General features: G+C 40.5%; 1 protein-coding gene across 5 annotated transcripts in view; it reads right to left on the bottom strand.

The window, feature by feature from the left end:
- Positions 1–4581: 4581 nt before the first annotated feature.
- Positions 4582–12697, bottom strand: part of iqsec3b (IQ motif and Sec7 domain ArfGEF 3b) — a 17000-nt gene continuing 8884 nt past the window's right edge. Inside the window, exons 6-15 of one of the 5 annotated variants that reach the window (XM_026999434.3) lie at positions 10691–10852; positions 10368–10490; positions 9009–9175; positions 8179–8318; positions 7347–7472; positions 7122–7221; positions 6640–6798; positions 6396–6488; positions 6250–6293; positions 4582–5554 (exon numbers count right to left, since the gene is read on the bottom strand). In XM_026999434.3, the coding sequence (XP_026855235.2) occupies positions 5147–5554; positions 6250–6293; positions 6396–6488; positions 6640–6798; positions 7122–7221; positions 7347–7472; positions 8179–8318; positions 9009–9175; positions 10368–10490; positions 10691–10852 (1522 nt within the window). In that variant the 3' untranslated portion in view covers positions 4582–5146. Of the gene's footprint in view, positions 5555–6249; positions 6315–6395; positions 6489–6639; positions 6799–7121; positions 7222–7346; positions 7473–8178; positions 8319–9008; positions 9176–10367; positions 10491–10690; positions 10853–12697 lie in introns of all 5 variants that reach the window. The other 4 variants (XM_026999435.3, XR_014124182.1, XR_014124183.1 and 1 more) reach the window with 4 other exon arrangements.

Genomic DNA, 12697 nt, shown 5'->3' on the forward strand with positions numbered 1-12697 from the left:
GCATGATAATTGGAATATTGTAATGGAAGTGTTTCTTTTGTCTATGTGTGTATTGGTGTGTGTGTTTTCAGTTGTTTCAAATGTAATAGGAATCACAGACAGCAAAATTCCTACACATCTGAAGCAGACGGCAGGCAGGCAGACTTGAACCATCAGATTGCTTTTGTAATAGTAGACTGCTGTTGCAACAGGAGTAACAAACGTTAGTAGTAATACGTTACACACTTCCTTTGTCTCTGTGCGACATAACCTGTCTGGTTCGTGGTTAAAAGTGGAAAAGCTATAAATAAGTGGTCGTCTAGAGTTCATGTGTAGAATGCAGCTGTGCTTTCTTCTCCTTTGTTGTTTTACTTTGGATTTCGTTTCTGGTTTTGTTGTTGTTCTCCCTTGAGACATTGTTTTTTATTCATGTATATTTCATTTTTGTATAAAGCTTTCAACTTCCTACCAACTTGCCTTTTTATCACAGTATGTACTGCTCTAATTCCCCTCCACATGCCGCAGAGAAACAGAATAAACATTTTCAGGATGTTCTGCTGCTGAGCCTGAGAGAGTGTGGCCCAAGGCCCACAGCTAGCAGTTAATGCCCTGTATTTCTTGTAGACCGTTTAGTTGATCCTGTTTCAGTGATGATTTAGGCTTTAGCATTTTCAGTTTATCGGGCATGTAATACATAGCACTACTTCCTAGTGTGTGTTTAAGATTAGGGCCTGCAAAAAAAAAAAAAAGAAAAATCAGACAATTGTATTTTTCCTTTTCTTTCATTTGACATTTAATGGATGCTGAGCTATCACTTCAGTGGCACTGCATTTACCATTTGTGCATGAGTTTTTTGTTTTTTTTTAATCAAGTGTCTATACAATATAAAATTTCATGACTCAATAAAAATCTTTTTCAAAAAGAAATAACAATGACAGCATTGATATTGATGAATTGAAGGTGATGCTCTAGCTATACATGCAGTTTGATATCTGAATGTTTTATATTCATAAAGTCTGCCAAAGGATACTTTTGGAACTCGGGTTTAAAAATACATGCGCCTTCAGTCAGGAAATAGCACAGAGTCTTCAGATGCTATGTCATGGTAGAGAATGTTGCTATGTTGATTCTGAAAGAATTGGTTTTTAAACATGAAGAGCAGACATTCCAAACAGAGCACTGCAGGTACCGATAAGGCACACTGCATCTGATTAGCCTATCTCCCATCAATCAACACAAGTGTGCAAACATCACAATAAAGCTATTTGAATATATTAATAAATAGAATGTTCTACATAAAATTTTTGTTTTTGCTGTTTCTTAGTAATTCTGTGTCTGTGCACAGCATGACATCATTTATGTCCCAAATCCCCTATATATATATATATATATATATATATATATATATATATATATATATATATATAATATATATATTTGTGTGAAAAAGTGTTTGCCCCCATCCTGATATCATGTTTGTCACACTTAAATGTTTCAGATCATCAAACAAATTTAAATATTAGACAAAGATAACACAAGTAAACACAAAATGCAGTTTTTAAATGAAGGTTTTTATTATTAAGGGAGAAAAAAAATCCAAACCTACATGGCCCTTTGTGAAAAAATGATTGCTGCCCCCTGGTTAAAACATAAATTAACTGTGGTTTATCACATCTTTGGAAAGCTGAGTTCAATTTCTCTAGCCACACCCAGGCCTGATTATTGCCACACCTGTTCTCAATCAAGAAATCACATAAATAGGACCTGCCTGACTAAGTGATGTAGACCAAAAGATCCTCAAAAGCTAGATGGCATGCTGTGAGCCAAAGAAATTCAGGAACAAATGAGGTTAAAAGTAATTGAGCTCCATCAGTCTGGTAAAGGTTATAAAGCCATTTCTAAAGCTTTGGGACTCCAGCGAACCACAGTGAGAGCCATTATCCACAAATGGCAAAAACATGGCACAGAGGTGAACCTTCCTAGGAGTGGCCGGCCAACCAAAATTACCCCAAGAGCGCAGCAATGACTCATCCAAGAGGTCACAAAAGACCCCACAACAACATCCAAAGAACTGCAGGCTTCACTTGTCTGTTACGGTCAGTGTTCATGACTCCACCATAAGAAAAAGACTGGGCAAAAATGGCCTGCATGGCAGAGTTCCAAGATGAAAACCACTGCTGTGCAAAAAGGACATAAAGGCTCATCTCAGTTTTGCCAGAAAACTTCTTGATGATCCCCAAGTCTTTTGGGAAAATACTCTGTGGACTGACGAGACAAGTTGAACTTTTTGGAAGGTGTATGTCCCATTACATCTGGTGTAAAAGTAACACAGCATTTCAGAAAAGGAATATCATACCAACAGTAAAATATGGTGGTGGTAGTGTGATGGTCTGGGGCTGTTTTGCTGCTTCGGGACCTGGAGGACTTGCTGTGGTAAATGGAACCATGAATTCTGCTGTCTACCAAAAAATCCTGAAGGAGAATGTCTGGCCATCTGTTCTTGACCTCAAGCCGAAGCGCACTTGGGTTCTGCAGCAGGACAATGATCCAAAACACCCCAGCAAGTCCACCACTGAATGGCTTAAGAAAAACAAATTGAAGACTTTGGAGTGGCCTAGTCAAAGTCCTGACCCGAATCTGATTGAGATGCTGTGGCATGACCTTAAAAAGGCGGTCCATGTTCGAAAACCCTTCAATTACAACAATTCTGCAAAAATGAGTGGGCTAAAATTCCTCCACAGCGCTGTAAAAGACTCATTGCCACTTATTGCAAACGCTTGATTGCAGTTGTTACTGCTAAGGGTGGCCCAACCAGTTATTAGGTTTAGGGGGCAATCCTTTTTCACACAGGGCCATGTAGGTTTGGATTTTTTTTATTTTATTTATCCCCCCCGCCCCCTTAATAAAAACTCATTTAAAAACTGCAGTTTATGTTTACTTGTTACCTTTGGTCTAATATTTACATTTGTTTGATCATCTGAAACATTTAAGTGTGACAAACATGCAAAAAAATAAGATATGAGGAAGGGGGCAAACACTTTCACACCCATGTGTGTATATAAAACCCTGAATTATCATCCTTGACCGTCACCAAACAAAAATAAACATTAGTGAAATGCATTTATAATATACTCTGCACTCTCAATTAAATAATGTGCTCATTATATATTTATGCATATTGATATTGAACTTCTATGACATGCAACAGAAAACAAGAAGGTTAAGACATAAACACAAACATGAGCCAAGAAAATTGAAAGCACAAAGATATTTGCAGTGATAAAATAAAACAAAAAAAACCCTTTTTGTTCAAAACTCTCAATTTATGATATTCATGTTGTCTAATCCTGCCTAACAGTTGAGCTTTCAGCAGTACTTTAATATAAACCTGGCTTCCACTGAGTACCCCATGCCAGGCCCAATCAGAGTAAAACACTAGACAGGCTCCATACAGAAGTGAACACACCTCAGTGGTTGGCAGGGCTATGTGGAAGGACATAAGATAATTGTGTCTTTTACAGAGGTGTTGGTGTAATTATGGAATGTTTTCATTATAGTTTTTGCTGATGACAACTGAAGTGAAGTCAGGGGTCTCTTTCATACTGTAATAAGGAGAAAATCTACAAAATGCAATAGCCTGTGTCTCATAAATTATACCTAGATACAATCTCTTAGAAGCATTTGCCAAGTAGGTAGGTTGTTCTTTCAGTTTATACATAAATCCATTGAAATGTGCAGTATCAAAGCACTGAAGACTACAAGCAAATGTTCCCTTTTATGCTATTTATACTGTGAACTAGGACATGTAGAGTTCAGGGAAATCCTCATTAGACCACAGTTCTGAAGTCCATGACTACACTAACAGTGCTCATGGTTATCACTCTATACATTAAAGGTTAAAGAAAACCACTGCAGTGATAGAAACTCATAAGAGATCAAAATCTAGGGAGAAGTACATCTGGCAAAACTAACTACTCTGTATCTAAAATACTCATTCTGAGGCCTCTCGGGCCCTGATAAATTCTGTAACTAGCTTATTTACACAGAAGAAATCCTCTGAGCATGTGTTCGAGGAGTACAAAATTGTGTGTGTGTTTGTGTGTGTGTTTATGTGGGTGTGTGAGACAAAGTCCATACTGGACTGCTTTGTATGATTTGGGAAAAGAAAACCTTGCAAAATGGGGCATAGTAGACAACAGGCCCCTGTCCTAAAGTCCATGCTCCAAGGTTTTGGTCCTGTTTAACTGCACATGTATGTGAACTATTTCTGGATTTAGTAAAAGTAAAGAAGCACTTTTTAGTACTATAAGTGTATTTTCATCTTAAATAACAACTAGAACAACTAGGTTAGTTGTTGACGTTTTGTATACCTCAACTGTTACATGGACAAGTCTACTCAGTACTCCCAGCAGCTAGTACATGTTATGTGCTTTGTGTATGTTAAATTAAGATTATATAGCTAGCTTGATCGTTAGGCTACTAGACTTGCTCTAGACAACTGTTTAATACATTCACGTAAAATATCAGTTGTTAAATGTTGTAAACAATGTTACACAACAATTTTAAAGATGCAAACAAAAATGAAAGGGAACTAAGCACAAGTCTCCAGATGATCAGTTTAATGAAACGAACAAAAACAAAACAGAATATAAAAACGCACTGAGTAGAACAAAAGAAGCCAACATAACAATAATGACCGCCACAGGCACACAAACAGAACAGCCTTAAATAAGAGAAAGCATAGTAACGGCGCCGAAGTCATGAGACTACCGATGGACAATACACACCACCTGAAGCAGGTGTGGTACAAACACAACACAGACACACATGCAAAGACAACAGAAACATAAACAAAGCCCACATGCTCAGCCACGGCAGTCTAGCGGAGGCTACCGGCAGCAAGTCACCATGACATTAAATAGTTTAAAATAATGTGAATAGCAAATTCTTTCCCTAGGATCATCGAATAAGAATAGGATCACAATTTAGATGGATTGTGGAAATATTCACTTAGCCTAATAGCTTGCTGCTCTGATTCAGTGAAGGAAAGTGTTTAGTGTGGTCTTGGACCAAACACATTTGAGAAATGAATATACAAAACCACTTGCGTGCACTTTGGAACAGGTTTGGAGAATTTATTCAGTCAAACTCTGTGTGTGTGAGTGACTCAGACTAGACTGCGTGTCCCACTGGAGTACCTACGATGGCTCAGCACATGATGTGGAGGAGGTGGAGTTGGAGGGCAGAACTGGTGCTTGTGATGATAGGGCGGCGGAGGGGGGGGGAGGGGCGGCTGCTGTGTCCCGCCCTCTCGTGACTTGCTTGGGCTGGAAACAGCTGACTGGATTAAGCGGTGGGTAGGGTTGTGGCTGAGGAAGGCCTCCACATGTCCCTGGCCGGCCGAGTCCATGACAATCACCTTGACAATCTGCTGGCACTGGATGAGCGTGTCAGGGGAGATGGCGAGGGCGGACCCGGGGTCAGAGCTAGGCAGGATGGCCAGCTGAGGCTGAGCGTTGGGAGGAGCCGGTGGAGAGTTGAGTTGGTACGTTTGGAGCCTGTTGTGAATTGACACCTAGTTTAGAAACAGCCAGAAGCAGGAAGCGTTATCAGCCTGGCCTGCAGCACTCTTATGGCCCTCTGGTGCGGACAAGACAATAAGGCCATGCCACATGCATGCAGGAGTACACACACACACACACACACACACACACACACACTCCCCCATATAGTAAGCCATGGAGCCCTGGTATACAAACAGCTATCTCACAGCCGTGGACTCCACCCCTATATTATGATGCAGCTTTGTACATGTAAAAGTAGCTGTAAGAGTAAACATGCTGTGGCCCATGGTTAGCAAAAGCCATGGCAGGAGACCACATACTTCAAACTTCTGGGGGGTTTGTTTAGTGGGGGGGGGGGTTTAGGTGGCCCTGAGCGTAATAGCGTTGGCCGTTGGGATTATATGTGTTTGTATTATTTTTGTTGGTGAAAATTAGGGTGTTTGCCTAGAGAGAGTACACAGAGGACTTGGTGTCTCTGGAGGGATAAGATAAACTGGGGGGACAGACTTTGTTTGGAGCGCAAAAGTGCAAAGATGGTTGAGGCAGGTGGAGCATAGGTCTCTAACTCAACAGGTTAGGACAGAGGAACAATAGGACTCAAATAAGCTTGACAGGCAACTTTTATAAGATTACATGCAGATAGCAATCTTGCAGGAATCACAGATACACACAAACACATGTACACACACTATTGGTTAACACAAACCTCAACTGTATTGTTTCCTGTCTTGTCATAGATATCAAGGTCCCCTGAAAATCACAAATAAATGACTATACATAATATTAAAGTAAGTCTTCATCAGTTGAGTTAGAGCAGTGTGACTGCCACTGCTTGTGTAGGTGTGTTTGTACCTGCAGGAGAGACTGGTGTGGTGTGAATCTCCAGCTGGGTGCCATTACTCTTAGCAGAGCGATTTCTCACCGCCTGCTGTCTCTCTAATTCCCCTGATATACACCACACACACACACACACACACACACACACACACACACACACACACACACACACACACACAAACAGACACACACATCAGTCAAAGCCATAACATTCCTGAGAGCAGAAGGTACTTTCAAACAACCACTTCGTGTGACTCACATTCAATGCGAATGTGTTCCATCTCTGCTACCTCAGCGATGCTTTCCCTCAGGTCCTCTACAAACTTCAGGAGCTCCTCAGACCTTTGAGAGCAGAAACTTACCACCTGTTTCTTCTCAGAAGAGAATGGAGACAAGATCGTGATTCCATGAGGATAATCTAAGACAGAAAACACACACACACACACCCAAATACAATCACGGAGATATTTTAATTGACGTCTTATCTTTTTAAGTTTAAAAAAATCTACTTTTTCCTACATTTTCAAAGCTGTAGGCCAATATGATTAATGTCTAAATTGTTAATTCTAAATGAATTTCTAAACTTTCTAAACAGGCAAATTTAAATAAGAATAATTGTTCCCCAACAACCTAAAAGATACACCAACACCATGTTTGTTTGTTTTGATTCTTTGACTGATTGATTGATTGATCGATCGATCGATTGATTGTGCTGCACATACTTTATGTGTCCATGCTTACACTCATTTTCAAACAGATGGAACTGCATGCCCAGTAGGCCCATGGCTTTACAGAACGTGTATGTGGCAGCATTCTTCTTCCTAGGGCACAGCTTCAGGATCTAACAACATAAAGAACAAACCTGCATTCATAGCAGCTCTGTTAACCTTTCGCTGGGTCATCCTCTGATGTTTGAGAATGTTTCCAGTGTGTGACTACGCACACACACGTGAACATATTTCTCACCACTATAAGGTCATTGAAGAGGAACACTTCTCTCTGATGCGCTGCTTGTTTCTGCGGTTTATTCACATCTGTAACTTCATAGAGCCGACTGCAGCACACCAACCTCCGGTGAGGCACAGACAGGATCTGAGCATGAGTGAGCAAGAGAGAACTAAGGATAGGCAATCGTTCAATCTAGGATGCGTGCATGTATAAAATGCTTGTACTTCAAAAGATTTAACCGAAGCTTGTACCATCAGCAGAATGCATCGATACCATGTTTGAGTCAAGCCAGGAAAGAAGAATTATGTCACACAGGAAGAACAAAAACTTCACAATCGTGTTATCTGAAAACTAAAATGAAGCCTGATGAATAATATATACAACCAACCTTCAGCCTTAATGCCCCCCTTCCCTCTCTCTCTCTCACATGAACATGAATGATGCATTTTTCTCATACACAGCCTCTGAGAAAGCAAAGGTATAAATAGTTTATGAGTAAATTAGTTCTAATCTGACTAGACATTTACTGTCCCTTTTTATTGCCATGGTCTGCATTGCTACTTAATGTGTTTTCTGCACTCTCACTGAGCCCTGCAGCAGACAGCACCATCAGCACAAGCCCAGCGTTGAGCCACAGCAGTCAAGCAACAAAACATGAGAAACTGTAGTTATCAGTGCCTCAAAACATCCAGCTAATAAGGTTCTCTATGGCACAGACATTTCAGATTTTTACACATAAGTCTACAATAAAGAAAAACTAATTAATTTATTCATTTTTGTCCATATCTAATGCAGTCAAGCCTTTATATGTCTGTGAATTCTATCGCTGAGTGGACAGCAGGCGACTCACTGTCTTCATTCCCTGGATGCTCTGCTCCACCCTGGTGACATAGGTCACATGGTCCTCGTTGGAGCGCAGTTCCCTCTGCTGGATTCGCTCATAAATGCCAGCCACCATCTCCCGTGGAATATCGGCGCCATCATCCACTCCTGAGGGAAGCGCAGCAGGGCGGGCATTAGTGAGCACATCTGCTGCCTCCTGGTAATTGGACGTGAGTGCTATAAAATCGGAGGCTACCCAACTACACTCAACTGAATGCTCATAGATGACATTCCTAATGAATGTGCAGAGTAGCACAAAGAGAAGAACACTAGTCACTTATTTAAATAGCTTATATATCAGGTTGAGTTCAGGTTGCATCATATAAAACCTAAACCATATTTCAGACCCTTTAACAATGAGCCTATATAATGAGAAATATATATGATGATGAAGTTGTTTGTCATCTTATCCGCCAACTGACCAACTGCAACGTTATATATGAAATTCAACAATGTAAGGAGTGTATTTAATTAAAAGGCCTCAAATATGCACTGTTGGAAGCTTCTTGTCACTGAAGCAGTAATTGCTATTTTTATTTTCTTTTAAGTAACTTGTTACAAAGCAGTTAGATGGGGTATGGGTTGCATCCTTATGTGTAAGAAAGCTTCCTATGAACTGTTAAGCAAAGTCATGCAGAAAGAAAGGTGCATCCATGTGTAAATTCTGTCTTTTGATATATTCCACAGAAACAGGAAAGACACCCTGACATCTTGTGAGCTTAAAAGAATGGATGACAAAAGAGTGTTCCGACAGCTCCAATATTCCAATGACACCCACAACACACAGGCAGAGCTCACCTCGGAGGTTGCGTATGAAGTCCTCCAGGAGCATCTTACGCTCAGGTTTGATGTTGGGGCTGTACATGTCAGTGTTGAGCAGTATGATGGCAAAGGCCAGGATGAAGATGGTGTCAGGGTTATGGAACTGCTGGACCACATCTGGATTGCACATACAGTACCTCTGACTGACAGAGACAGAGAGAGAGAGAGAGAGAGAGAGAGGGGAAAGAGAACAAAAGAAAGATAAAAGGTGCCCATGGAGCAAATGTCAGAGAGACAGAGTAGACGGAAACAGAGGAAATGAGAGAGCGCCCAGAGAAAGTGGGAGGGGAGAGGTGACAGTGCACTTAGTCTGCCTCATGCCTGTGGGCTTGTATTTCTGCTCATGAATTTTTCCTGTTAAGACTCAGTGGTTCAGAATAGCCCAAGGAGACCATTAACTCTCAAACATAAGTATACAAGTACACACACACACACGTTTCAGAAGTAAAAAAGTAAGCAGCTGAAAACATGCTAAAGAAAAACATACATTATTATATTTAAAATCTATTTTAATTTGTCTTAGTACATTGTAAATACAGTATGGATTTTATGTTCCTACTTAAAAAATTTAAACGTGTATTAACGTAATTCTTTCATCATAACTATAATTGTGTTATCTATATTTAACCATACTAAAATGGAACTACTTTAAGTATTTTTGAGTTTTCCATATGTACTTTAATTCCTAAGAAGAAAGCATAACTCCCCTGGTGACCTTATCATCAAGACATCGACTCCTACCAAAGTCTGTCTAGTAATGCGGGTTAGTATCACAAGGTTCAGGAGATTCAGCCAGCAAGTGGGAACTAGCCACAACTGAAATCATTTGTAAATTAAATAATATTAAAATAAATGTTATTTTAAATAAACTACAAAATGTGTAGAGTACACTAGAAATATGTATACTATTACACTTGTGCAAATGAATTTATTGACAATCAAAATATGACGTATGACATATGTTTACCTAAATATACTTGAAATGTTCCATTTTGGTACAGTCAAGTATAATTAACAGTTAAAGTCAGGATTTAATACTACTTTTGTATAACTATAGAAGCGCAAAGTAGTTGCTCCATTTTAGCACATTTTAAGTGTATTATTAGTGTAGCTAGTACAGTCAGAGCCATTTTAACAGAGGCATAGAAGCAAATACTACTATCTAAGTCGTTGAAAATAAATAACAAATCAGTTAATACATTGGTCATGACAACTTCCTTCTGCACCTGGCTGTTTAGTGCCAAAGCATATGTTGCAGAACCTACAAAGCCTGTGAGTTGAAGGAGATGTGTGTACGTGTCTCTGTAAGGACATGTCCTAGTGGTAGCTTTTTACCTGAATGCCTCGATGAGTCTCTCCACTTTCTGAGCCTCTCCCTGCACACGCACATGAGCCTGAAACTTCCGGAGAGCCTCGTCCAACTCCAACGTGGAGAAGTCCATCTCATCCACCACACAGCTGAGAGTGAATGACGAGAAAGACAGAAAGGCAGTGCACTAAAATTCCCACTAAGCTCATTTTCATTTACTCTGCTTGCGGGCTGTTCATGTGTACACCCTGGGGGAAGCTTCACTATCCTAGACTCATGGCGCTGTCATTTGATTCTGACCATAAAAAGCTCTTTTCCTAGGCAGATGAAAAAGAAACCGCCTACTCACTCTAAAACATCTCGGTTGAATTGCCTCTTGCTGCTGCCCAGAAATTCTCCAATCATCTGCCGGCTTAAGCCCTTCCTCTGCAGTAGGAAGTGAGCCACACCTATGGACGTGTCGGGGATGAAACCTCGGGAGATCAGGAACTGGATGCCTTTGTCTGGGTTTCTGCAACGGAGGAAAATATGATTATGGCTAAATGTCTAATGCCTTGGACACACGGCTTTCAGTAATCAGATCACGGTACTGTTTACACTACACAACTTGCAGTCTTGTAATTGGGAATCTTGAAGTCTTTGTTGTTTACATACTACAAGACTGAACAGAGAGAGGTGGTCACACATTACAACAAATTTCACTATCCAACAAGTTTGTCTGGTCTCAAGTCTACTTTTTATCATTAAAACAAAATGCAAAAGCGACATAGGGAATGACATGATGCACAAGACAGGGATTTTTTCTTCCAGAAAAGGACGTCAGCAAGATGTAAGTGATCCAAATTGGGCGCTGTGTTGCAGTGAAAAGAACGGGGAGGAAAGAGAACTGTTGTTCCAGCCATGCTTGTTGATGTTGTGTGACTCCCCTGGGTTTCCTCTCATTGATCTTATTGATCACCTGGTCTCTGCCATTCATAACCGGGTCCCATTACTTTTCACACTAGAGGGTTTGGACACGGCGACTTCAATTTAGTCTGCTTGAAGTTTTTTGAGCATCTGCAAGGCAGCAGAAAGCCTCTCAGATGGTGTACTGGAACAAATCACAAAGTGAACAAGAGCTAATTCTCAAGCCGCGAGTGAATGTCGATATGCCTCTGAACTGGGGCTTTTCTTGACAATCTCAAAAAAAACTGTTGGTGAGTGGGAAATAGGGCTACAATCAAGTAGTGTAGATGCAACATAAGAAGTGTGTGTGTGTGTGTGTGTGTGTGTGTGTGTGTGTGTGTATGTTTGTGTGTGTGTGTGTGAGTATTTGGTCTACAAACTTCCATGATGTATATTCTGTCAACATTTGCATTGCATCTGTTGTTAAAAGAACACCATGTACATCTTCTGTCATTAACCATACATGAGTGTGCAACACACACACAGACACATGTACACGCAGACACATGTACATGCGCACACACACACACACACACACACACACACACACACACACACACACACACACACACACACACACACACACACACACACAGTCGTCACGTGCATGTGTACATCAACATTACATTCAACACACACATCAATAAATCAGAGAATATGACAACTTTATATTCAAACTGCATGGTTTTACAGTTAACAGAATAATAAAATCTAATAATACATAAAATCCTATAACCCATGCACAGCAAAAACAATTTAAAAATTCACTTCAAGTATGTTATTAACACACTTAATAATACACTTCAGGTATGCTATTTATAGTTCTACAGAATCTATGCAAACACAATGTCAATTCCCCTAACAGCACTCATTAGCAAAAACTTATATAACAAAAGCACACACGCAGACTCACACAGACACACACAGACACATTAACTGCAGGCTTATATAAAGGTGTGGCAGCGGAAGGATCCGTGGGGCTAACCGAGTGCTGTTCACTAACTCTAATGCCCCTGAACATCTGGGCCCTGCTGGGAAACAGACCCATCCTAGAGCGTGATACACTCATGGGCCCTCACAAAACACACCCACCACAACAGCATTTACTACTGACCCCTGCTGTGTAGGCCTCATGAACCACAGCTCAACACAGGAACACATCACCCCCCACACACTCCTCTACACTGCACTCTAAACCCTGAGTCCTCACCCAAAATGCTGGACTCCATATCCCTCCATTCAGCACCCCTACCAACCTCCCCACATTATTCTGTAAATCTCCATCAATACTGAGCCTAAACTAACAGAACATGACTCTTCAGATAATGACTCTATGCCCATACATCAGAAATTAGTTTAATGATATGCTCAGAAAATATGTGTATTCAGATGTCAGTGTTTGATTCTGTTG

Source organism: Electrophorus electricus, chromosome 6 (assembly GCF_041902795.1).
Source record: "Electrophorus electricus isolate QZ-2024a chromosome 6, ASM4190279v1, whole genome shotgun sequence".
Classification (NCBI taxonomy): Eukaryota; Metazoa; Chordata; class Actinopteri; order Gymnotiformes; family Gymnotidae; genus Electrophorus; species Electrophorus electricus.